The 26,762-nt window shown below is 48.3% G+C and overlaps 1 protein-coding gene across 1 annotated transcript in view; it reads left to right on the top strand.

Annotated features, from left to right (window-relative positions):
- CACNA2D3 (calcium voltage-gated channel auxiliary subunit alpha2delta 3) overlaps positions 1-26,762 on the top strand; it is an 834,639-nt gene that overhangs the window by 431,337 nt on the left and 376,540 nt on the right. Inside the window, exons 10-11 of the mRNA XM_040628675.1 lie at positions 8,155-8,244; positions 16,427-16,540. Of these exons, the coding sequence (XP_040484609.1) occupies positions 8,155-8,244; positions 16,427-16,540 (204 nt within the window). The remainder of the gene's footprint in view (positions 1-8,154; positions 8,245-16,426; positions 16,541-26,762) is intronic.

Below are 26,762 nucleotides of genomic sequence, written 5' to 3'. Positions count from 1 at the left end.
TCCTCCAAGAAGCAGACTTGAGTCACATCAAGGTTTTCATAAAGTTTATAGAGGATGAACTTGGGCCTTCAGAAATGTGCGAAAGATGCAAAGGGTGAGACCTACTGTTGATACACACTCCGTCACACGGAGCTGAGACATAGAGCAGGCATTTCTGTCCCGTGGCATTTGGGCTGTGGCTTTGCTCAGTCTCTCCGAGGGGCCTGGAGTAGGTTCCCTGTGATGCCTGACAGAGAGGACAATGAACTCATAGGATCTAGCCGTGAGTCGTCTGGGACACAGCCTTGCCCACTGTGGACGGCTTCGGTCAGGCACCTGTCCCACTGGAGGTGTTTTCCGATCGTAGAGAATCGCCAGCTCTGGGCTCATCATCACCATCTCACCCGGCATAAGTAGTCTCTTTGCCGTCAAAATGATGTCATCACTAATGGGACTACCTGGTAGGAAACAGTGTTTGTTGTTCACGTCCAGGAGAGCCATCTGGGCCCCAGTTTGGCGTTAGCATGAAACAGCTGCCACCTTCAGACACTTCAATTTGTTATAGACGACATGAAGGAGAAACCGGGCCTGGCCCGGACAAGGTTCTCTCGGTGTCTGTACTTTCTCCCCCAAATTGCAAACATCTGGGCCTGCTCTTTAATACCACCAGCCTCTGGGGCCATTCCGTTTTCATGTTTGACAAACACCATGTCACTGTCTACTTTCCCCGCTGCAATCAAATGACAGTCTGATGCACCGGAGTCTGGGCTTTGGGGTAGCAGTGCCACGAGGTGTGCACCTTCCCTGTAAACTGTATTGACTGGGCACTGCCCTAGGTCCCTGGTGCGTGGGTGTGTGTGTGTACACCCCAAAAGATGCAGTCACCTTCAGCCAGGGGATTTCTCAGACTGAACCGGAGCCTGGAAGGATCATCCCAGGGTTGGGGTTGAAGAGGTGTGGTCAGGAGGAATTATATCCATATGTATGGTAAATCATCGTGTGGCCTAGCATCTATCCTAGTTGGGTCAGAAGACAGGTGAGGACGCCGTCTGGGTCTTGGCCAATGGACTCCTGCACTTTGTGCTTGCAGCTCAGCAGCAAAGGGGGCCACCGGGATTTCAGTGAGGAGTCTGACGTCAGAATGAGACGGACACCGCTTGTCTGTTTGGGCTGACGTAACTGACACGAGCCATGTCCCTATGGGAGAAGGCGAGTGGAAATGTGTCTATTACTAATAGAGCTGACAGTGGGGAGAACCTGTATGGGGTACCCTCACTTGGAGCTTCTGAATTTTAGTTTGTCGATAGACATGTCCCTTAAGCCACCTGACAGCACAGTGCTAAGTATCTATAAAGTCAAGCACGTCTGATGAAGGCCAGCACTGTGGCTATTCCCCAGGATTCTGGGCTCCCAGCCATGGTGAGGGCTAGGTGTGAACGGGCAGCGAGGAACACCGGACACACACACACTTGCCATACCTGCTCTGCTCACATGCATGATTTGTTCCAGGGGATTTCATTTGCTAGTCACAAATTCAAAAATAAAATTATCACAAATTTCAAGACAGGGTCAGCAAAGCATTAAGCCAAGCACAGGGCTCTTCTGAGCACCGGGCCCTGGGTGACTGCACAGGTCACACGCCCATGAAGCCAGCCCTGAAGGGGGTTGCAGCTTTGCACATGGCCCCCAGACTCTGTACACCCCCGCAGGCTGGGCTGTGTCAGGGATGTGCTGTGTCTGAGTGTTGGGAAGGGCTGTGTGGCACAGGGGTTCAGGTATGGGGCTCTCAGCATTTGGAGACGCCCTTTCCTCGTACTTGCTCCGCCACCTGGGCAGACATTCCACCTTTTGGAGACTCCGTTTGCCGATACGTCAAACAGGGACCTGATGATACCTTTTAAGGGTATTAGGAGGACCAAGCGAGGTGATGCATGAAAAGCACACAGTGCTCGGCATACAGTTGTCCTTTAGCCAGTGTTTGCCGCCTCTGGAGGACTTGGGTGAGAATTTCTGAAAGCCTTCCCGTGGCCGAGATGCTGCCATGACCCTCCTCCACACCTCCTGGGGGTGAAATTGAGGTCTGCTGAATGCCGGTGACCTGGTTGGGGATCATCGATTGGGGGCTGTTAGCCTCGCCCACTAAAGCCTCCTAGCCAGGACCACCAGCTCTGTGGAAGGGGGATGGTTTTGTCTCCCGATGTCCACTTTTGCCTTTAGTCTCCCGCTTTTAATTGGGAGGGCTCAAGCATTCGTTATAATTATGTAGACAGGAAAAAACATGATTGCCATTATCACAGAGAGCGCTATCAGTGTGGATTCAACGAAATCGAATGCTGCTGGAGGGAGAGGGTTATTTCCCCAGGACCCTCTGCCGGCCTGGGCGTCGTGACTGTTTGGCGGAGATAAGCGGCCGCGCTGTGCTTGCTGGCGCTCCCGGTTATCTCCCCGGGCAGTAAGCTGCACGGATGGCTTTGGAAGCGAGGTCTTTCCCGGGCAGCAGCATAGGCTGCCTGTGTGCGTGAAGCGAAGATAAAAAGCCACCCTCCCCCTCCTTTACTGAAGTTTAATAATAAAATGGAACTGTCCCCATTTCCAATACATTTGTTTATTTTAATTGAGAAAAAATAATGGAAACTGGCCACCTTCTGGCACCCAGTTGTGGCACGTCTGCCCGCCTCGGGCTATCTCGAACCTTCTGTTCTCCAGAGCTGGCTCTGGAAGGCACTCGGGTCTTGGTGTCGGTGAAATCAACCACGTGTCTTTCTCCATGTCATAAAATCTGGCCCTCACAGGGCAAAAGAAGTCATTTTCCAAGGCCTGTCTTAGATTGTAAAGCTACGAACCAGGACGTCGGCATAGAAGGTATTTGAGGTAGAAAGGTTTAGTAGGATTTTTTTTTCATATATTTATTTTGTGAATACGAAATTGAAATAGTTTCCCATTTTTCTGTCATCATTGTTCTTTGAGATGACTTCTTTCCTGTCTTCTCAGCGAGAGGTCAGCCCAATACACCTTGTGTCAAGAGAGAGCTGACGGGCCAGATGAAGGCAGTGGCTCGCTCAGGTGTTGAGAGAGGGTGGGGTGCAGTGCGGGAGTTGGAGTTCGGGCTGCCTGGTACTGCCTGCTGCTCAGAGTCACTGATGTGCCCCCACTCTCACACCACTGGGCAGCAGCGTTCCCATCCCCATCTCACAGGGAGCAAAACTGAGGCCTGAGAGTCGAAGCTACTTGCCTCAGCGTCTTATAGCTGATAGATAGCATAACCAGTACTAGGACCCAGTCTCTTGAATTTTAGTTCAGCTTTTTTTTCTTCCAGAGTCCATGGAGTCTAAATAGCAGACACTTACATACAACAATTATAATGTGATTGCATTAAATATGACACATTTTGAATCTTAGAGCAACCACAACAGAGAGTAGAGAAGAAGAAATCTGCATCGATGAAGAGGCTGCTGAGCAGTGGGCCAGGCCCCTTCCTTCTCTTCCTGACACTACACTTGGAGTGCACGCGGTTAGGATCCCTCCTTAGCAAATGACTCTGTGTCACGAGCAGCGGGCATTAAATCCATGCGCACCAGGGGAGTGCTGTGAAGTACCTTCCTCTGTCTGGCACGAGCACTCACAGAACGAGTATAAACCACTCAATGTGACATGGTGATTAGAAAGGGGAGGAGGGGATGGAGGAGATGTAGGGGGCCGCTGTAATCCAGGGGCGGGGCTTTGGAGGTGTTGCCCTGGCTTTGGAAGGCATTGTCCTTATGATGGTTGTGGTCATCAAGGTCCTTTCCTTTCAATTAAGTGGCCCAAATCCAGCTAGATCTGGTCAGGCAAAGGAGCAAATTGACTGGCTCACTTCTCTGAAAAAGCTAGGTGTGCCTGGTTCTAGGAGCACAAGCCATGTTGTCATGGTTCTGTCTTGGCCCCTCCATTATGTGCTCTGTTCTCCTTGGCTGTTACCTTTATTCAGGTGAGCCCTTCCTGCCCAGTGGCTCAATGGCTGTTGGCAGCCCTACGCTTCTTCCCTACCTCTCAGTAAACTCAGTACAGAGAGAGAGAGTTTTCTTCTCCACATTGCAGTAGAGGCCTGGGATTGGGTCATATGCCCATGCCTGATGGTGCCTAGTAGAATCTGGGATGGAATTCACAAATTGGTCAGCCTGATAAGTGGGCTCACCCCCTTGATCTGGGAAGGAGGAAGAGCGATGTTAGCCTCACCCAAACCATATGAATTATGAGGCGCTGGAGGAGAAGGAAAATCAGAAGAAGGGGAATGGGTGTTGAATAGGCAAAAATCACACACATATCCACTGGGTACAAGCCTTAGAGTTTCCTCCAACTCATCCTTGGTCAGTGGCTTGGTGAGGAGAAAGGACCCGTCTAGCCCGAGTGTCTCCAGGTAAGTTCTGTCCAATAGAACTTAATGCGATGCTGGAGATGTTCTTTGATCTTCACTGTCTGATTCAACAGCCGCTAGCCACAGGGCGCTACTGAGCACCTGAAATGTGGCTGGGGCTGTTTGTTCCAGCTCTTTGAAAAATGTCATTGGTATTTTGATCGGGATGGCATTGAAAGTGTAGATTGCTCTGGGTAGCGTAGACATTTTAACTATGTTTATTCTTCCGATCCATGAGCATGGACTATTTTTCCATCTTTTATACAATGGAATATTACTCAGCTATCAGAAAGAACAATTACCCAACATTTGCGGCAACATGGACGGGACTGGAGGAGATAATGCTAAGTGAAATAAGTCAAGCAGAGAAAGACAATTATCATATGGTTTCTCTCATCTATGGAACATAAGAAATAGCAGGGAGATCGGTAGGAGAAGGAAGGGAAGAATGAAGAGGGGGTAAACAGAAGGGGGAATGAACCACGAGAGACTATGGACTCTGGGAAACAGACTGAGGGCTTCAGACGGGAGGGGGGTGGGGGACTGGGATAGGCTGGTGATGGGTAGTAAGGAGCGCACGTATTGCATGGTGCACTGGGTGTTATATGCAAGTAATGAATCATGGAACTTTACATCAAAAACCAGGGATGTACTGTATGGTGACTAACATAACATAATAAAGAATTATTATTAAAAAAAGAAATGTGGCTGGGGGACGAAGCAACTGAGTTTTTAATTTTATGTAATATTAACTAAATTTGATGTCGCTGACTACATACAACTCATGGCTGCCGTAGTGGGCAGAGCAGCTCTTGGAGACACATCACGAGCTGGTTCCCTGGAAGGCAAGGCCCTGGTTTTGTGTAAGACGGGAGGTGGGCCAAAGGTTAAACGTAGCCTGGAAGACGAGGGTGATGAAGCAGATTTGGTCCAGGTATGGCGTAGGAGAAAACGGACCCTGGACATGAGGGAGAGGAGAGGGAATGCAACAGAGAGAATGCCCTTCATCTGGGGACATATTTTTCCCATGTCATATAGGGACCAGATTTGTCTGAGGAAGAAATAAAATCAGAACCGACCTGGTTGTAAAATCGAGTCGAGGGGACTCCGTGGCATGTGATCGCAGTTTCCTCTAACTGTCCGACAATAAAAGCAACCATTGCCTGAAGCAGTCTTTCTGCACATGACACATGGATTAAGAGAAAATGCAGCCACACATGGATTAAAAGACAAATTAAATGGAGTTGCTATGTTATTAAAAAAGACAATACTGTGTAAACTCGTGTGGCGGAGCCCAATTAAATGCAGTTGACAGAAATGACATCAGACGAATAGAACGAACTTGTCAGGGCAGGGTCTGGCCACAGCAATGTAAACCTGGGACCCGTAAAAGGGCAGCCCGTCTGCAGGCTGCATGATGGGCATGTCACAATGTCCTGGAGGGTGTGTGGGGACCGCCCTGAGGTGCCTGCGAAGCCTAAGTCCTTCCTGATGGTCGTTACTCACCGACGAGTCAGGTCTCCAAGGGCTGCGATTCTTGGAGAAGGCAGACTGATCTGTTTTGATCCCCTCCTGCCCACCTGCAACCAGGACACCTGGGCGTCCGTGGATTTAGTTAACTGTCTGGATTTGTTCACCGAGTGCTCGTGAAGGACATGTCATGTGCTCAACATCCTGCTGGGCCTTGGACAGCCAGCAGGAAGAACAGAGAAGCGCAAGGCTTGGTTCCCGGCTGTGTGGTTTGCCTGGGTCCCTGGCCCTCAGCATTTCTCTACCCCTTTACACAAGCCTGTGGACTCAGATAGTCACCCGTAGACTCTGCTGTAGCCCAGGTGTAGAGATTAAGAGCTCCTGGCCAGTGCCTGGCATTCAAAGCACTAAAAAACAAACAAACACACAAAGTAGCAGGTGTATAGCAGAAAGAAGGAGGCATTAGAATGGGTGAAGCAGACCTGGGGAGGAACGAGGGCCAGGCAGCTAGGAGGTGTGTGAATTGGGGTGCAGTGCTGAGCCTCGCTCTTCCCATCTGCAAAATGGGTTGATGGAACCTTACAGGGCTGTTGTGAGGACACAATTGCATGGTATTTGCTAAGGACCTAACATGAAGTAGGTTTCCGTAACCATGGCTGCTCTGGTGAGCATGAGGGCATGATTGCTGTGAGGACGGGATGGACCCAGGAAGGGGTCTTGTGGGTTACATGAATATTCCCAGGGTGAGCAGCCAACTTCAAATCCAGTCTTGATTCACGTTAGGTCTGGTTGTCATTAAAGCTGAATCACTGTGAGGAGCCCACCAAAACTTTCCAGTCCAGTTTGCCAGCAAACCTGCAGCCCACGCCCTTGACCAGTGGCCCCTGCTGCTTCCTGAGGGGCCTGGGGAGAATAGCATCTTAGAACCATTGGCCGTGTCCTAGGATCTCTCTCTCCACTGTATTCTTATTCCACCGTCAGTGTTGGGGTTCTAAGGCAGACACATCATGAGTAGGTGTCACCATGCTGATGGAATGTTTGCGGTGTTGATGGGCCCCAGGTCATGGAAGAGAAAAAAAGCCATTCCTCAGCCAGGAAATCACCAGCCAACATTTTCCATGAGCACACCCTTCCTGCCCCTCTCCCTTCTCGTGACTCCTCCATCCAGTTTCTCCAGCAGACAAGGGTGTGGATGCCTTTGAGGAGAGAGTAATTCATTTCAGTAGAAAAGAAGTGGTTTTGGAATAGGGCAGTTGGAAAATAATGCCAAGCAGCTGTGCCACTGTGGACATGAGCTTTGGGTCAGTGAGCATCCCACCCGCTCATGTGTCCCTGGGCAGATGCCTGGACCCACCACCCTTGCCTCTTTGTTCAGAAGCAGAAACGTAACGGCTCCACAGTTACGTCCCTTCGCTGCCTTTACTCTCCAGCTGATGCTGGGCTTCTGTGAAACCACCATAGCCAGATGGGCCTTGGGTAGCCAGATGGGCCTTGGGGATGTTTCTGAAGAGGTTTGTTCCCATTTTGCATATTCCTTGAAGCTCTTCTGATTTCTAGCCTGTGTCCCCCTTGCCGTAATCACAATTCTTACCTTGTGATCCAGTCTTTATCCTTGCTCTTTGGAGATGCTTTGGGCATCTTTTGTGTATCAGATGTGTGGTCATCAAGGGGGACAGAGCAGGCCACCAGACATGCCTGGTCTCCAGAATGTCACAGTCTTGGGTGGGGGCAGAATCTAACTAGCAGTTCTATACCTAGAGTGCCAAGTGCAAGATGGGTCTGAGGATAGGATGCAGCATGGGGTCCTAAGGAAGCTTTCTGAGGCGGTCTCAGAGATGGGGGTCTGGGACGTTTCCCTAGGCCAAAAGACGGTGATGTCCAAACTGAGGTCCCAAAAGTAGGTGGGAGGAAAATGTGGCAGGAGAGCCAGGAAATGGATGGAGAGTAGGTTCCTGGGGGAGGAGAGCATGTGCAGAGTCCTAAGAGTGATCGGCAGTGGGAAACTTGAGGGGAGAAGGGGATAGAGTGGGTCATGGGAGATGAAACTGGAAAGGAAAGTAAGAACTTCAGATAAATTAAGTACTTTCCACCATAATTCAATGAATTTTCCCCCTAGAATGTAATCAAGGCTGAAAATGCATATGGAAGGTAAATTTTATTTTGAATAGTTCTCATGTGTTGAATTCTGAAGGATAAACACATTGTGACCATTTTGGTCCGAGACTCTGGTCTTAGTGCGCACCTGTTCATTTGAGGTTGGCGTTTCATGTAACGGTTCGGATGCTAATGAATTCTCTACTTTGTTGTTCCAGCACTTCAGGGAGCATCTGGACAAACTTTTTGCCAAAGGAATTGGAATGCTGGATATAGCTCTGAATGAGGCCTTCAACATTCTCAGTGACGTAAGCCCCTCTTTAAATTCCCTTTCTTATGTCCAAGAGAAGAGATGAAATTTTATTTTTTTATTTTTAAATTTTTTATTTATTATTTTTTTTAGTTGTGGACCAGCATTTCTGTCAGTTCTGGCTGTCATTGAGTCGTATCTATAGACCCCAGATGGGAGGGTGAGGCTAGCCCTTTGAGTCGTCTGGGGAACCAGGTCTAGCCAGTGAGGCCAAACCAATCCCCGCTGGACGGAGCCCATCACGCCCTCTGATCGGGGCTCTTGCCTGCCATGCTTGTGGGCTCTGGACCCACCCACCCTTGAACACCTTCCAATGCAGATCTCATCTCAGAAACTTTCAATTTCTTCATAGTGTAGACTCATTTCTCATTGTGTTTCACACTGAACCCCTGCCCGTGGCGATGTTCAGCAGAAGGGCTTTCTCTGTGCGGTAGGCTTAGGGAGTGCCCTACCCGTCCTTCTCTCTCTTCCAGCCCCTTGCAGGTTCACAATACACAGTAGCACAATCGAGTTTCCAGGAAGCACCACAGGAAGGAATGCTGCTCAACCACCTGTTCCTTACACTTCTTGGAACAAGAATCCGCTTTTCAAGCAGCACCTGTTAACATTCCATGAAAACCTTTGGGGGGGTTCCGGGCTGGTGATTCTGCCCTTTGGATCCAAATGTGTTAAACTAGAAGAAAAGTGCATGTGACTTTTGTGTTCTGAAAGAGCAGTAGGAAAGTAATGACTATCTTTATTAATGCAGGTCCTCCATCATTTACGTAACTGGTATAGGCTGGGTGCTTTCAATGCCAGACACTGGGAACACATCAGAGAACAGACTAGACAAAGTGTTTGCTTTAATGGACCTCATGTTCCAGTGCAAAGGTTGGGAAATTATGGCCCATGAGCCGAATCCCGCCTGCATCCTGTATTTGTAAAGCTTGTGTTACTGGAGTGCCTTCATGCCCACCTGATCACGTACCCTCTGTGGCTGCTCTTCCGTTACAAGGGCAGAGTTGATTAGTTCCAATAGAGACCGACCATATGGTCTGTAAAACCTAAAACAGTTACCGTGTGGCCCTTTACAGAAGAAGTTTGCTGACCCCAGATCTAATGGGAAAAGGCAGATGAAGTGCGTAGTCCTATGGAGAACAACAGCCCCATTGTTCCAGCTTGATAAGGACTTGCTTCTTCATACAGCACGGTCTGGAGAGATCTCTCTCATAGGTGCCCCTGGTTGGAGTAGAGACCTTAAGGAAGTGAGGGAACAGGGAAACTGAAGAAGTTTCCAGCTAGAAGAACCAGTACAAAGGCCCTGAGGCCGAGCTGTTTGGCATATTTACCATATAGTGAGGAAAGCAGTGTGAGGAGCAGAGTGGGGGAGAGAGGGCTAGGGAATGAGATCAGGGAGGGAGCAGAGGCTGGACCACATGACTCCTGTGGGGACTTAGGTTCTTGCTCTGTGTGGGATGGAAGGTCACTGGAGTCTGAGCAGAGAATGACATGACCGACTTGAGTTTTAGCAGGAATTCTCTGGCTGCTGTACTGAGAAGCAAAGACAATAGCAGGGAGGCCATGACATTATCTGGGTGACACGTACTGGTGGCTTGGATGGGAGAGGTTAGGTTAGGATGTTAAGAAGCAAAAAAATAGAAATCACTCTAGGTGTGTCAAACAGCAGGGGTTTACGTCAGGGTTTTGGCTGCATAAGGGGTGGAAGAGCTCAGAAACCAAACAGAGAATGAAACAGTCCTGGGGTTAGCACCAGCAGGAGGCAGCTCCTCTCTAGGGTAGGAGGGACAACAGGAGGGAGGGACACCATAGGAGCCTCCTGTCTGTGGCCATCTGGATGGGAATCGAACCATGGAGGGCTGCCCAATGAGGGCTGAGGTCATGATGGGGTGGGGGAGGGGAGGCCTGCCCTGTGGGAGCTGGTACCAGCCATTGCCAGAAAGCACCCATGACCCCAGATCAGAAAAAGGGAGACATCACTGAGAAAAGCCTTGGCTTCTCCCTTGCATCCTGTAGTAGTCTCCTTTGGATGAACCCGGTCCAAACTCCTGGGGAGCCTAGAAACTGTGGAACGCAGGGAAAGGCGCGGGGTGGTACTGAGCGCAAACAGGCGCTAAACGGAGCGACAGCTCTGTTGAGGTGTTGCAGCAGCTGGGAGAGCTGCTGGCGGCTCAGTCTTGAGGCAGCTGTGTGGGGCCCAGGCTGTTAGTTTGCAGGAGAGCACCCACCCACCCACCCCCACCGTCACAAGGCTCGTCCTGGGGGTCAGTTGTGCCCAACTCCAAAACTCAAGCTTTTCATACTCAGCGACGCTGCCCTCTCAAGCCGACGGTGGGCCCTAATTCTGGACTCCCTTTTACCAAAAATACCTATTGGCACACAGAAGGCCATTTAGGTTTTGGTCCTGAGCCAGCGTCAAGACGGTAGGGGAGGGAGAAATCAGGAGGTAAGGTGCCACATCAGCACCTTGAATTGAACGCAGATTAAACCCACGGCTATTCCTTCCTGTTTTGCCGCCCGGGGCTGTTGGCTACAGAGAATTCACATTTAGGTGAGGCTCGGTGTTTGGGGCAGCCCATCCCTGTTAATAGCTCATGAATAATTTGTGAACATAGCTGACCAGAGCAAAAGGCCAAGCTGCACCTTGAAATTCTGAGTTGAGCCCTGGAGAGGGCTTGGAACCTTCTCAGGGCTTGGAGATGCCAAGCTCTGTATCTTCAGCAGGCTCTTTCTAGAGGGTCATATTGGATGGACTTCCACAAGGATAAAATTGGTTCTCTTTTTTATCTCAAAAGCCTCGTGTCTACAGCAGGGGGAGGCTACTCTGAGCTGGTGAGTCCCTTATTTGGAAAGGGCCCTGCAGCGAATTTCTGTTCCCTGGCTCTTTGGCAGAAGTGGTGAAGGAGTGAGAGTTGGGGGATGCTTGTCATGTGAAGTCTGTGGTCTTTAGAGTCAGGCACGTTGGGCTGAGAAGCCTGACTTGGTCAGAGCGTGCCGTGTGAGCTTGGGAAAACTCTGCTTATCCTCACCTTTATTTTCCTGATCTGTAAAATGGGGATAGGCATAGACCTAGCAGTGGCCACGTCATTGGGGAAGCCCAGTGCAAAATGAAAATGTACGTCTCTTGTTCAGAAGTCATTAAGAATCTTAGAAGAAAGGCAGCAGAGTGTTAAGCGGAGCGAGGGGAACCTGGCCTGGTAGACCGGGGTTGAGGATTCAGCAGCAGGGCTGGGGTGGGCGGGAAGTGCCATCTCTGCCACCACAGGGACACTAGGCAGCCTCAACTCTGGCCAGGTTGCCTGTGGCTTCTAGAAGCAGCTCGAGCTCTTGATGCTTTGGTCTTACTTCCTGCCCCAGTCCTCAGGAATGTCTGCTTTCCTTCACTGTCCCCTCTCTCCTTTTCCTTGCCCTGTGACATTCTCTGTCCCCGTCCTGTCCACTTACCAGTTTTGTTGCCAGAGCCTTCCAGGCCAGAGTTTCCCACTGCACGCCCAGCTGACGCTGGTCTGCCGAGATACTCCAGTATAGGTGCTGTCGAGGTGGCAAGATACCATCCTCCTGTCCCTGAGACTCACAGCGCACCTGTGCGTATTCAAGGCCTCCGAAGTCCTGCAGGGAACAGACCTTGTCAAAATGTATTTATGCTAGTACTCAAACTTATTGACTCAGGAACTCTTTATCTCCTATCAGAACCTCCGGGTTAGAATCTTGTAGAAGTCACAGCTCACCAAGCACACCTTCAGGCATAATATGTTTGTAGCGCCTACAGCGTATATTAACCTCCCGGCACCTCTCAGATCCAGAGAAATCACCAACGCGTGGTAGATTTCCTTCCTCAAATTCTGGTGACAGAGGTATTTTTGAACCAGGGAAACCTTCCACACACCCCTCTGCTCTGCCTTCACCTGTAAAGTCCCTCTGGGGTCTGGCCTGGCAGAAGACCCAATGGGTCCAGTTTAATTCCAGAGAGCAAGAAATGGAAGGAACACAAATGTTACAAAATATCATCGTTTGAGATTGGTTGATGGGCGGGACCATATTTTGAGTGCACATTTATCTCATCGAGAGAAACATTTCCATCCCTCTCTTGCCACTGGGCTTTTAAATAGCCAAACATTTTGAAAAGCACAGAGATGGTTAATCTCCCATGAAAATGAAGCTTTAGCTATTTTCCACTTCATCAATATGACCTCTAAGTGATATAATTCCCTTCTGTGTATTACGACTGCCCTTGCAAGCCAATATGAATAAATCGTTATTTCTCGATCACACAAATACACATTTTCCCCATGTGTGTGTGGCTGTCTCTTTCTCTCTCTCTGTCTCTCTCTCTCTCGCACACACGTACACACACAATTGAAAGTGTGATTGTGGCCGGGGCTCAGAACGGTTCAGAGGTTACTGTAACTAAGTGAAGTAAATTTTGTTTTGCAACTACCTGCCTTTCAGTGTTAGTATTTGCTCAGATGACTTAAAGGCTCGCAGTTGTTGTACAAACGGCTTTGAAAGGAGCATCCGAATAAACTTCTAAGCCCCTTGCAGCTATTGATCTCCGCTGCATTCATTAGTTTCTGTAAGAGCACAGAGCTAGTTTGCTGCAGTAGTTAGCATCGAACCTGTCATGTGACAACCGCAATTATCTTTTTTGGCGGTGAATATGATCTTTGCAGTGATTACCTTTTAAAAATTTTTCTTAGCCAATTAAATAAAATTCGGTGACATTTCAAAGACTGTTAATCACAACCAAATGCTCTAAATGTCAGGATGCATTGAAATTTTCGCTGCTAACTGATGAATCACTGAGCTAATTGTAGTTCATCATCAGGCCCTTGTCATTGTTATTATTATGGAAAACACTTTCATCACTCCCGCTATTCAAAAAAAAAAAAGTTCTAGACAAATATGAAGAGAAGAGATATTACTCATCAAAGCATTTGAATTTAATTGCATTCTTCAAAATTCTCCAACTGCAGATTGCTGCAGAGAATACCAGGGACTCAGCCAGAGAGGAAAGTGATGTTTTTAAATAAACAGCTCAGGGCAGCCCCTTCTTCCAGTCTGCATTATTCAGATATCTTCATTTCCCTCTCTTCCTTGCCTTTCATTTGGGAGAATGTTGCCAGGATGCTTTTCCAACAAATTGCATGTCCCAAGGTGTCTTGATTTTCCCCCTGTCTTCGGCCTCTGTGAACTGAAACAGACATCACCTTTATTCAGTGGCCCACTGGTGGGTTTATTCAATGGTCTGAAGACCATGTTGAATGCAGACTCCCCCCAAACATTGCCAGAACAACCTGTTGATAGGACAGGACTACAGGGATGTTTCTTCTGACCGCAGCAAGAAAGAAAATGCACTATGACGATAGAGTCTTAGCAGTGTCTCAGAGTGGAAGGGACAAGGCCATTTACTGAGACTATGAAGGCTGGTTGAAGGTGGGTCTTTCATAGTGGAGGAGAAGGAAGAAGCTTGGTTAAGACTGGGTGAGAATCCTAACATTCTAGTTTAGGATTAGTAGATGTAGCAGAGGAAGGATTTTGAGGTCAGGGGTTTAGAGAGTCTTAGGTTATAAATTGTCCCATGATAGTTTCTATTGAAGAGTTGATGGGCCCTTCAGGATGTTCCTCGAATAAGCAATAAAGTTGTTTGCAATTTTTGTCTTCCTGGGCAAGAGTTTTCTGGAATAGTGTGTTAAATTGATCAAGACAGTAGAACTGTAGTTGTGTGTGATGGCTTTAGTTCTCAAGTATTTGTACATACCTGAGAATTTCTATGATATTACAGCAGGGGTCCCATCTGCTCATTAATTCAAGGACTACAGCCTCCAGTCTAGTCTGAGTTGCAGGAGTGGCTGCCGGGGCCAGGACTGTAGTGAGGCAAGTGCCTAATGCACAGAATTTGAGGAGCACTCACTCACTCTCAGTGGAGGAGCTGATGACTCCATGTGACCCTAGAACTCTGGAAAGGATGGAGGGAGGAAGAAGCAGGTGAAGAAAGTGAGCATTTATGGAGCCCTTCCATGCATCTCCATCAGCTCAAGGACCTTCATCTCATTATTGGGAGGCCATAGAGTGTACTGGATCTGGGAATAGATTCTGGAGCTGGACTGCCTGGGTTTAAATCCTGGCCATTCCAGGTGGGAGCTGTGTGACCTTGGACAAGTTAACTAATCTCTCCCTGCCTCAAATTCGCCACCTGTAAAACGCCGATAATGATAGTATGTACCTCAGAGGCTAGTCTAAAGTAAGTTAATACTTGTCTCCCAGCATATAATGAACGTTTAACCTGCCTTCTGACAATCATGTTAGCATGATATTCTCATTTTATACATGCGGAAGAGGACACTCTGAAATGAGAACTTATTGCAATTTGTGGTGCTAGGATGGGATGAAGTGCTTTTCACTATAGTATGGCAGTCCTTGCATGTTTTTAAGTGGCTTTGCTCAGCCCCAGTACAGCCCTGAGCAATTCCTTCCTTCCTTCCTTCCTTCCTTCCTTCCTTCCTTCCTTCCTTCCTTCCCTCCCTCCCTCCTCCTCCCCCCTCCCTTGTTCCTTCATTTCCTCCATCCCTCTATGCACCCATTCATCCAGTTAGTTATAGTCTTCTCTCTCGAGTTGCAACTTCAGAATTCTAAGTGCACAGAGACTAGGAATTAAATCTCAACTTGAAAGCTTTATTAGCTCTCTGCTTCAGCAGNNNNCAGCAGTAAACCCAAGAACAGTCTCCATCCTTCCGCAGCGTCTTGGCCAACAGCTGGAACACGTGCCCACTCCATGCGTTTGCGTGTGCTCTTGGCCCTCTCTGGGACACCCCTCCCCCACATACTCACCTTCTGCAGGTGTCACTCATGGCTCACCTTCTCGGTGAGGTCTTCTCTGACTGTTTTTTCTAAAGTTGCCCCCCCATTTCTTATCCCCCTGCTCTGCTTTCTTTTTTCTTTTTTCATCCCTTAGCACCACTGTTACCACACATACAATTAAATTGATTTATTTACTTGGTTTTTATATGTCTCCCCACATAGAATTATAAACTCCATGAGGGAAGGGATTTTTGCATGTTTCATCCCCAGCTCCGTGTGGCACTTAGTAAATAATTTTAGAATTAACGAATAAACTTCACCAATTACGATGGTGGGAGTTTTCGCTACTGAAAGTTAAAGACTTTTTGTATGCTTTCATGCCTCAGCACTGTCATGTTAATTGTAGGGATTTTTATTTTGATTATTTATTTTTTTAAGATTTTATTTATTTATTTGAAAAAAGAGAGAGTGAGAGAGAGAGCATGAGTGGGGGGTGGAACAGAGGGACAGGGAGAAGCAGACTCCCCACTGAGCAGGGAGCCCAACACAGGGCTCGATCCCAGGAACCGGAGCTGAAGGTAGAGTCACCCAGGTGCTCCAATTGTAGGGTTTTTAAAGGACATGGTGTTGCTTTGAATTGCAGCATTAACAGCATTCATTAAGGAAATTCTTCACCCCTGATTCAAAGGAAGGACACTGAGTTCTGGTGGCCAATCCACCCCAGTCTACCACTCACAAAGGCTGGGAACTTTTACAGTGCCACATGAAACTGAAAGTTGAAGAAAGTTTGGGTCTTGCACACCAGTGGGCACAATCTTGGAATTCCAGTCTGCCATACATAGTGAGGTATATAAACTATTATATAATGTTATATGCTAACAAATATATATTTGAAACAAACCCTACAAAAACAGTGCTTAGGCTTCTAGTCTGAATTGGTATGTTCCTGACTTTATTCTCCATGTGTCCAAAACCTCATTGATTGCATTATATAATGCATCAAACCAGACTCCTTTAGATTCTGAAAGAGACATTGCCAGCCGCTATTCTGCGGCTCATGTGTTCCTGAAGGGTGACTTTGCCAATGTCTTAGGGGCTTGTATTCTGAGACACTACCTGCTTGAAGGTAAGACAGGTTATTTGTCCTAGAATCTCACTTCCCACCTTGTGTGTGTTTTCAGAAATCCCCTCTGAGGTCAGTACTTAATTCCAATTTATCAAAGCAAATAGGGTGAATGCACGGGGAAAAGCATATTGTGTCGGTTCTGTCTTGTCGAACGAGCTCTTGTTTCGAGAGGCTTCCCAAGCCCTCCTGCCTCCAGAGTCTCATGGATGCACAGAACTCTCTGGTGTGGTTTTTAGTGTGAACTTATTTCTTCCCGCAGTTCAACCACACAGGACAAGGAAGCATCTGCAGCCAGGCCATCATGCTAATCACCGATGGGGCGGTGGACACCTATGATACTATCTTCGCGAAGTACAATTGGCCAGAGCGCAAGGTAAGTTGCTGATGCCGGCCGGGCAGCGCAGTTGACGAAGAATCTGTGTTGTGCTGTCACCCCCAGGTTGTCCAGGGTTAGGTGCCCCATCTGAACTTAATCTCATAACGACTTATGGTTTCTCAGTCTTGTGTCTTCTGGTTGACCAAACCAAATATGATGGCTTTTCTTGTTTTGAAAATGAAACTTTTTGGGAGGAAAGAAGAAACCTGTAAAGACATGGTCGATGTGTTCAGTGAAAAGATTAATTGTGTTCCTCGTCCATGTTGGGCAGCACTTCTGTTTTCCATGGAGCCAGAGCTGCGTGGTGAGTCCAGCATCTGTAGATGGTGAAGTCAGCCATGGTGGCCACACAGCCATCTCCTGGATGTTTCCGTGTTTCTATGGTTCCTCCTTCTCCAGCCTCATTACCATCCCGAAGCTTCTCTCCATCCCCGAGGGATGTTCCCCCACCCTTGCCAAAGCTTGCTCTCTATTCTAATTCCTTCTTTGCTTTCCAGGTTGACATTTATCTATTTGATGAACCATATGTTAGGATATCAATGATGAATATTAACATTTTTGGTGCCTCTGAGTGCCTAAACCCAGACGTTCTTCAGGCTGTTAGCTAGTCTGAATTCTCTGGGGAGAATTAAGTTATGGATACTTGTACTCTATCCCATACCTACAGAATCAAAATGTCTACCGATGTGGGGTAGTAATCCTTTTTCACAGGAAAAAGGTCAGTCAGAGTGGGTGCTATCCCAGGGGTAGCACAAAGGCTCTCTCCTGTCCCACGAGCCAGTAGCATTACTCTGAGTCTATAAGTACATGAGACAATTCAAACCAAGTCTGTCCTACTTTTCCTACATTGTGTGTTTAATTTCTTGGAACTGAGCCAACCATACATGCTTGGCAAAAAGAAAGAGAAGACAAATGACAGCTGTGTCCTCAGCTGTGTCCACAGAGTATGTACCCTTGAGGGAGCATGAGATGTCATTCTATGTTCCCTTAGTCATTCTTGGTCCCCACATTTCTCTGCTAACACTGACATCTCACCTCATCAAGTGTGTGTCTGCTTATTAAAGACACGTCCATTTTGTACAACATGGTCCTTAAATGGATGCCGAATCCTTTCTCTGGTGCTCAACCTTAGGAACTGCCATCACCGCTGAGGCTGGAGGGAGAGTTAGTCATGCCGGGCTTCCTAAGAGAATGTGGGACTCTGATGTGGCCCCTGCCCAAGGCCTTAGGAACGTCCAGGAATAAATTTGGCTGATTGCAGCTCCCACAATAAGTGCTGCCGTTAGAACCCAACCCTCGAATAAGTTGGGGATTCACTGTTGGACAACGTATTTTAGATGTAGGATTTCAGGTGATAATTTCCAGGGACAGGTAGAGGCCAGATTTAATTCTTGGATAGACGTATGTCATGTGAAGGGAGGAATGTGCTGGATACGTGTGGACCCCCTGGAGCATACAGCACAGTGCTGGACACGTGGCCAGTATCTACTGCACAACCCTAAGGTGTGGCTGAGTGATGGAGGGGCCCGGTGGGGTGGGAGGCCACAGCACTAGTAAACATGGGTAGGGCCATGGACATTTTGTAGTCATATAGAATGTTTGCAGATGCCATGACATTGCGTAGCATGTTGAAGGATATTTTGAATTCTTTAGGACCATCTTACATGAAAGAAGAAAGTGAAGGGGACTTTTCATAAGCAGCTCCATTAAGACCAAATAAATTATAAGTTGAGTCTCACATGCTGAATCCTATGAATCCCTCCCACATGGTGATACTTGATGGATAGAAGTTGCCCAGTAATATTGGTATTTAAACATCCAGTCCTTTCTTGCAGGGAGAGGCATAGGACGAAGTCACAATTCTTCAGATAAAACACAAATTTAAACGTATCTTGCCGAAGGTACCATGCTGATTTTTCGGCCAGGTGCTTTCTTGGATTGATTGGAACCAGGATCTTAGAAATTTCAACATTACATCAAGGAGCTTCATCTACTTATGAAAGTTATTATCAAGTCGAAGCAGATTTGCCTTTGTAGCAAGAAAGTCTTCTGCGCTAAGAAATTAATAGCAGGATCCCGTCCCTCCTGTTCCATTCTGGAGAGTTCTGTGGATTCATATACATACACATACACATTCTTCTTCATGACTTCTCTGTAGAGGTGCAGGTGATGAGTCTGCATGGATCCCCAGGGTGATTTAACCCTGTATTAAAGGGAGATGAGGAGCAATGTCTAAGCAGTCCTCTTCTCTGTTATTCTGAACATTAGATAGTTAGTAGAGGGTTCTGTCATGCTGTAGTTGGCAATCTTCAAGATTATAGAAACAGGAAGCAGATTCAGAAGAAAGGAAAATGATCTTAAGGCTGGAATGTGATTCCCATAAGACTGTGCTTCTCAAGCTTGAGCGAACATCAGAATCATCTGGAGGACTTTCTCCAACACCAACCACTTGCCCCATGTGGGGAGTTTCTGATCCAGTAGGGCTGGCTGGGGCCTGAGAATGTGCATTTCTCACAAGTTCCCCGGTGATGTGGATGCTGCACACTTGGGGAACGACTTCCGGAAGTAAGAAACAGCCCAAGGAACAGCGTTTGGTTCCTCCGTGGGCTCGGCTACTTTTGTTCCTTCTGTTTACTTTACAAGAACCGGTTCCTTTAGTCAGATCCAGCGCACAGTATGTGTTTCTTGGCTCAGGCTTTGCTTAAAAAATCGCCAATTATTGATTGTCATTTAAAAATCTGGAGAGAGTATATAAAATTTTCAAGTTTTCATTTCTCTCATAAATGGGTACACTTGGCACTTGGGAGACAACATTCCTATATGGCAAAAAAATAAAAAATAAGAAATTCCTGGAGCTGAGACATGGCTGCCCTCTGAGATGGCAGGTGCATGCTTTTGACCATGACTTCATCATTCTGTCTTCTCCCAGCCTGCTTCACTCCTGTGCCTGACATGCCCACAGGTAGGGGGTTCTGGGTTAAAGGGTACTTGCTGTTTCCCAGGCAGGGCTTGTATTCCCCAGCTTCTGGGGCCTTCATTCTTTCGTCTAGGGTCTGCCCGAAGCTTTCCCTCTTCCCTTCTGGTCAGAGGCCATCTTGTCTATCTGAGCCCTAAACTTCAGGCTCCCTCAGGGTTGTCAGAGGGGAGGTATAGCTTCCTGTCCAGCACTGTAATTACTTCTAGGCCTATCTTTCATCTTCATTGGTTTGGTGAGTCCTTGGGGACAGATTCTGTATCTCTGAACAGTACCAGCACCACGCACCATAACTCAGCACTGCTGAGAAGTGTGGCATAGAGACCCTAGGGTGGCCTCATGATTCCCATTCCCAGGTGTTTACCTCCTGTATAATCTCCTCACCTTGAGTATGAGTGGGCCTTGTGACTTGATTCTAACCAGTAGAATATAATAAGGTGAGGGGATTTTGCAGATATAATCAAGGTCTCAAGTTAGTTGGTTTGAGCTAATCAAAAAGGATATCCTGGGTGAGCCTTACTTAGAAGATCTTTAAAAGAGGGCCTGGACACTCCCTGAGGGCAGAGAGGTTCTCCTTGCCAGTTTGATGAAGTAAGCAGCTTTTGGAGAAGCCCACTGGCAAGGAGATGGGGGCAACTTCTAGGACCTGAGGACATCCTCCAGCTAACAGCCAGCAAAAAGCTGGGCCCTCAGTCTTGTAGCCAAAAGGAAATGAATCCTGCCAACAATTTGAATGAGCTTGGAGGCAGATTCTTCCCTAGTTGAGCCTCCAGATGAAAGCACAGCCCAGTCAGTACTTTGATTCAGCCTTGTGAGATCACAGACAGAAGACGCAGCTAAGCTGTGCCCGGACTTCTGACCCAAAGAAACGTGGCATTGCAAATATGTGTTTATTTAAGCTAGTACATTTGTGGTACCATGTGATTCAGCAGTAGAAAACTAATAGAAGAAGCAAGGAGAAGGGGAAAAGGAGAGGAAATCATTTATCCTAGCAATACAATAAAACATCCCCAAACCTAATGGCTTAAGAGAACAATTTATTATTTCTTGCAATTCTGCGGGTTAACTGGATGGTAGTTCTTGCAGCACTCGGCGTCAGGTAGAGTCACTGATGAAGCTGCATGAGGTTGGGAGCTTGGCTGGGCTGTCTTGGTTCTCCTCCCGAAGACCTGCCTCTCCACCTGGGCTCTAATGCTCCAGGGCCACGCTGTGAGGCCTCTCCCCTCAGTGCAGTAGCCTAGACTTGCCTACTGTATGGCAGTTGGGTTCCCAGCAGGGGAAAACAGAGGGAAGCGGGGGGCGGGCCAGGAGGGCACCTGTCGGTGTCATTTTTTAAAGCTCTCTATCACCTAACCAGGGCCTCGCTCAAGGCAACTGCTTAATCAAACATTTTAGAATGAGTTAGAAGAAGGAATACGTTATTGGTGATTTAACTGTGAGTCTGAAGACAGCATCATGATTGCCATGCAGTGTGTCCCTTGCCAGCATTTTACTTCCGAGGGCAGAAACGAGGAGCTATTTATTCGTTTACTGGATGCCATTTACTTTTGCCTGATATCCATTGCTTAGCAGCTTAACAGCAGCTCTTACATACTTGGAATAAAATATGAACTTCTCAACATGGAAGGGACTCATTCCAGGATCTGCTCAAGAAATAAAGCTGCCTGCATTTAATTTAGAAAAATGGTCATATCTGCCACCTATATAGTTGCTCTTCCAAGTGAAATAAAATAAAAAAAAAATGGAAGAAGAAGAAGAAGGTCATGGAATGATTTATCATTACCGTCCCTGCTGCATAAGACAGAATGGAGCGTGGATAGGTAAGAAAATGGTAGGAAAGCGATTTAAAGACTCTAGCCCTATAGGGAGGTTTGTCAACCCCTGATTTAAAGGAATCAATCAGTGTGCTGTTAAAAGTCACTGAGATGCCCTTGGAAACCCGTGCATTGGCTGAATTCAATGGAGGATCGTCTCCACTATGCTTTTCCACTTGAATGAACTATACTAGCCACATAGTCAATGGCGGAGGGGTGGGAGCCTTGATGGCAAATACCTCTCTCTGTGACTTGGGGTCTCTCCCACGTTTGGAGCAGTGCTTTCTACTCTCCTCGCCTGAGCATTGCTGTTTTTCCCCTTTTCTGTCAGTGCCGCAGCAGGGCCTGGATACAGGACACGATGCTAGGGCCATTCAGAAGGGGATGTGCTGCCGGTACCCAGCCCAGGGCTGGACTCAGTGTCTAGCACGTAGGGTCTCCATAAGTGTCAACCTTGACTGCCCCTTGAATCCTGTTTTGGTGGTGACAGGGGCACGTGGCAGTGTCACAACTTTCATGTCACTTGAGTAACAAAGGGAACACCCTGGAGAGAATCACATTCCCTCTTTGCAGAGACCCAGGAAGCCAGAGACTCCCTGAATCCAAGGATAGTGGGATACCCGGGATCCCTGTCAGAATCCACCTGCTCAGGGCTGACCACTCTCTTTGCTGCGCGTGATATCCCGGGGAGGGAGACGTGGCTGCAGCCGCCATGTAACCCACCACGTCTCCACTCACCTCTGCTGTAGGTGCAGTGGTGGAACCTTGCCTGGGCGCGCAGCGCGAACAGCGACCCTTCTGTGCCTGTTAGACGTCCCTGCACAATCTATTCTTCACGTGGGTCTGTGATGAGGAGCGCAGGCAGCATCAGGACGCTCCCAACACTTCCCTGAGCCTGAATCTCCCTCAATGAGAGAATGCCTTCAACTGCTTTCTTGTGCCAAAATGTATATACAAAACCGATGAGAGCTAATTCTTATCAAGGGGCAGGCGCCGTTCTAAAGGCTGTACATACATTTAATTTGCACAGAAAACCAAGAGGCAAGTACTCCTCTATCCCCTTTATACAAAAGAGGAAACTGAGGCTGCGTAACTGAGTCAGCATTCCACGACTAGCATTTGGAGCTGAACTGACAAGCCAGCATCGAACACAGAGGCTGTCCCCTGAGCCAGGATACAGACGTGTCGAAGGGAAAAGCAAAACAAAACAGCCTTAGGTCCCAGAAGAGCTGTCCATCCATACCACACACGTCGTCACCCAGAAAATGAGTTCTTTTCCTTGGCCTTCCCATCCCCAAGTGTGGGGGAGGTCTGCAAAATGTCAAAGATTTGGAACCCATCGGGGCTGCAGGCAGAGAGTAATGGGATGGCAAATGGGTGGCCTCGGGTCGAGGCTGTCTGGGTGTAATTAAATGGTTTTCCTCTTTTAGAAAGAACCTCAAAGGTGCATGTTATTTCGGTTATGTGTGCTGTGTGTCCTATTATCAGTTATGTCCAGAACAAAAGCAAGGACAGTAGCCGTGGTAAGGTCCTTGGAGAGACAACAGGGCTCAGGGGCCCTGGAGGATCCTTTGTGAGCTGGCGGGGATGGCACGGAGGGGTGGGGCCAGAATGACTCCTGGTCTGGTGTCCAGGGGAAGCCCTTGATCACTGAGTGGTTTGGGGGTCTGGCTTTGGAGCACTCTTGGAAATGCTGTTGGAAGTCACTGTCCTTCGACCTGGTGTCACAGAGATCTCCAAGAAGGAGCTCTTTTGGGGGTTTTGCCCCAGGCCTCCCTCCCTTGGCATCATTTGGAAGCTGAAGCCTCAAGCCAGCCCCATGTCTTCGTGGCCTCGAGGAGGTGCTGGAAGGCTGAGCTCTGTCTTAGTGCCCCTGGGGTGGTTTGGGAAAGCTCCCTCCTCATCTTTCCACTGGACATGCGCCACTCTGGGGAGCAGGGTTTCTGAGCTGAGTCAGCAGTCATCCTTTTAAGAACCCAGCCCTTAAATAGTCTCAAGCAATCTAGAAGGGATTTTTTGATCTTTCTTTTTTTTTTCCCCCTAAACTGCATTGCTTCCTTTTCTGACTTTCCAGTGATTTTACAAAGCTCTTTCTTTGCCTTCCCTTGAGCTGCTCAGGAGGAGAAGGGATTTACCCAACATATAGCAACTGGGGAAGGAGTTTAGGTCATACGGCTTGTAGGCGAGGGGGCTACCCCCGCCCCACCTGTACTCTGGCTCTCTCCCTCATGCCATAGAGCCAGATGAGTGTGGGGGCTTGAGGGTGGCAGAGGACGTTGGCAAGGGAAGTAGAGGGAAGGGAATAGCCATATGCTGTGTGGGGGTGTGAGTCATTCATTCAACAGATTTGTACTGAGAACCCGCCGTGTCCCAGGCCATTGCACCAGAGCCCAGGAGCATGGGGCTGACGTGACAGCTCCAAGCAGACCCCAGACAGCAGGTACCAGATCACAGATAACAAGCAAGTGAAAAGACCGGTTGGTTAGAATCCATGATGAATCTTCCGAAGGAGACAAACAACAGACCGAGACAGCACGGGGTGGCCCAGGGAAGTCTCCCTGCAGAGAGCACGTGTGAGTCAAAGAGCTGGGCGGGGAAGGGCAGAGGGAACAGGCTTCCCAAAGCCCCCGTGGAGGAGCATCTGCGTGTGTGTGAGGAGCTGGATGAAGAGCAGGTGGCTGGAGCCTGGCGGGCAGGGGGGCAGGGTCATGGGGGAGGCTGGCGGAACAGGCAGGCGTTAGCTCCTCCACACTTCAGAGGGCACAGCATGGAGCTTTGATTGTGATCCAAGGGTAGTGGGGAGCCGTGGGAGTCTCTTGAACAGGGGAGAGACGTGAGCTGACTTTTCTGCAGCGCTGTCTGACTGCTGTATGGGGAACCAGTCTACGGGGCATGAAGCCGGCTGGCTATGCAGTTTTGTATTGACTCATCATAATTGATTTCAGTGGGGGGGAGGCAGTAGGTAATAGGTAGGTAGTAGACTTTTCTTTTCTTTTCTTTTTCTTTTTTTTAGCTTCCTTTGAATGCTCCAAGATGCCCCCCTGTCCCTCAGCTGTCTGATTTCAGGGCTCAGTTGGGTGGTTACACTTCTCTGTCTTCTCTCTCTCTGCTTCCCTCCCTCCATTTCTTGCTCCTTCCCTGACAGAAGTCACATTTTGGTCTGAAAGTTTTGAGTCAATTTGTGTTGTTGCTGTATTTTTTCAAGGGTGATAAATCCTAAAGCTGTCTTAGGAAAATAGCAGGAACATTCATTTCTCATGGTCAGTCAACGGTATGACAGGAAAAGGCGTTTTCAGTCACTGTGGGGAGAGCTCACGCAGGCCCTCCTTGCCGCCAAAGGGAGGGTTGAAATGGTTCGCTGTCTCCCCGTTTATTTTTAATTACTTCTGCCGGTATTAGACATCTTGTGACTCCAGCAAGAAGAACATGACGAGACAAGTCAGGAACGAGGCCCACTGATGCATGGCTGATGGCAGCCATTGAAAATCCCTTCATGTCAGGAGCTCAGACCTTCCCTGCTGCAGCGAGTGCTGCTTCTCTTCGCGGGCTCGGCTTTGGGGCCTTGGCCTCCACCCAGATGCCACTGTCCTCAGGAAGCAGGTAGGGGACAGTGTGCATTTCTCCCTGTCCCCCACCCCCGTCTCCATGCTAGGCCCAGAGTCAAGTGCTTTCTCTGCTCGTTTCATTTGTAGCTCTGCCTTGTGCATAGACTCTCCGAGGGCCATTCTTCCCTTACAAGTGAGGGAACTCAGGCTCAGAGAGATCGAGTTACTTGCCCCGAGCACACAGCTGTGAAACTGGGGGTCTTTGATCCTGACTCGCATCAGACTGTCTCCACATCTGTGTGCCAAATGAAGGGGCACTTGCAAAAAAATGTTTCCTGGGTCCTACTCTCTGCAGGTGCAGGCCTGGGACTGACATTTTGATAGGTGGCTCTTAGTGCCCCCTCCATGGCCTGGTGGGTGAAGACCATCCACGCTGGCACATGCTGAGAAATGCCACATGGCACGGTTGTGTCCCTAGTAGATTAGGCAGGGTCCACTCAGGGGCAGAAACCCTAAAGTTATTTTAACAGAATTAAATGTTAAGAATTATTGACCAGAAAGGGCAAAGGAGAGGTATAGGGTGCCATGGAAGTAGCAGATTTAGGCAATAGCTGCTACCCCATGGCTGGTGGGGGCAAGCAGGAGAGGGGGAGCGAGGAGGAGCGGTCATTAGTCAAACTTAGAAGCTGGAAGGAGAGGACTTGGGGGCTGGGACCCAGACCTCTGAGAAGGGCACACTGGTTGGAAAGTCAGGCAGGCTTTTGAGAAGGGGGTGCTGGGGTCTCTGGAGGGGATGGACCTGCTTCTGTGAGTGTTGGGAAGACTATAAACTAGCTTCACTTGGTGCTATGAGGATGAACTGTTCCTGGCTGGGACAAGGAGCCTTGCTGGAGTGATGGCACTGGGAACCAGAAGCCCACAGCAACCAAACAGGAGGGAACAAGTCCCATCTCCTTCTTCCATCCTTGCAGCCTCCCCGTGTTGACCCTTCTAGCAGAGCCTCTCCAGAAGCTGCTGGCAAAGCAGAAACATGGTTTGCAGAGCCCCAACCCAGCCTCATAAAGCCCCGTGGATTTTGTGCTGAGGCAACTCTAGCTTGTTAACCGGCACACCCAGGAAGAACTGGAAGCTTGTTGAATGAGTTTGGCCTTGTTTGCAAACTAATGACATGTCAAGGTCTTATTTCCTCTTGGTCTCTTGAGTAAGGCTCTTGGTGAGTGGACCAGGGTAGGGAAGCAGCCCTAACAGAAAGAGGGTGCTGTCTGGATGCTGACAAATCCGTCCCCACATCTGTCTATCGGGCTCTATTATACACACCTTGCAGTGTTGTTCAGAATGAAATGAGCTGATGTGCTAGCAAGATCCGTGCTGGGCACAGAGTAGGCGGGGCACGGGATGCTATATCCTCATTGTTGTCACCGTGACTGACAAGCACTCGTATTGTTAAAATCTTCTGTTATAGTTAGAATGCAGTGGTACTGGGTGAATTCAAGATGATGTAGCAATAGTTTTTCAGATGTGGAAAATAGAAAGTACATTTTTATCCCTGGATATGGATTAATCTTATGCAGTGTCTTGGTTGACTTATAAGAAGATTAAAGTATTCAGAGGCATTTTAAAAACATGTTTAAGCCTTTCCTTTTACCTGTTTCATGAATAAACATATACAGAGAAGTAAACTTCCGGCACCCAGGAAAATACACGGAGATCTATTTGGTCATTCACTATCATTAATTAATTAGTCTACATAACAGCTAACGTTCCTCAATTCAGAAAAGCAGCCTGTCTGTATTAGTGAAAAGTAAAAAGGAGATTTGCCAAGTAGTGTTGATTTATAGGAGTTCTCTCTTTTCTAGAGTGGTGGTTAAGGCTCCAGGCTTCACTGT

The sequence above is a fragment of the Ursus maritimus genome, unplaced genomic scaffold, assembly GCF_017311325.1.
Source record: "Ursus maritimus isolate PB19 unplaced genomic scaffold, ASM1731132v1 scaffold_14, whole genome shotgun sequence".
Taxonomy (NCBI): Eukaryota; Metazoa; Chordata; class Mammalia; order Carnivora; family Ursidae; genus Ursus; species Ursus maritimus.
The sequence above is the reverse complement of the archived record's forward strand: the minus strand, read 5'-3'. Positions and strand labels throughout refer to the sequence as shown.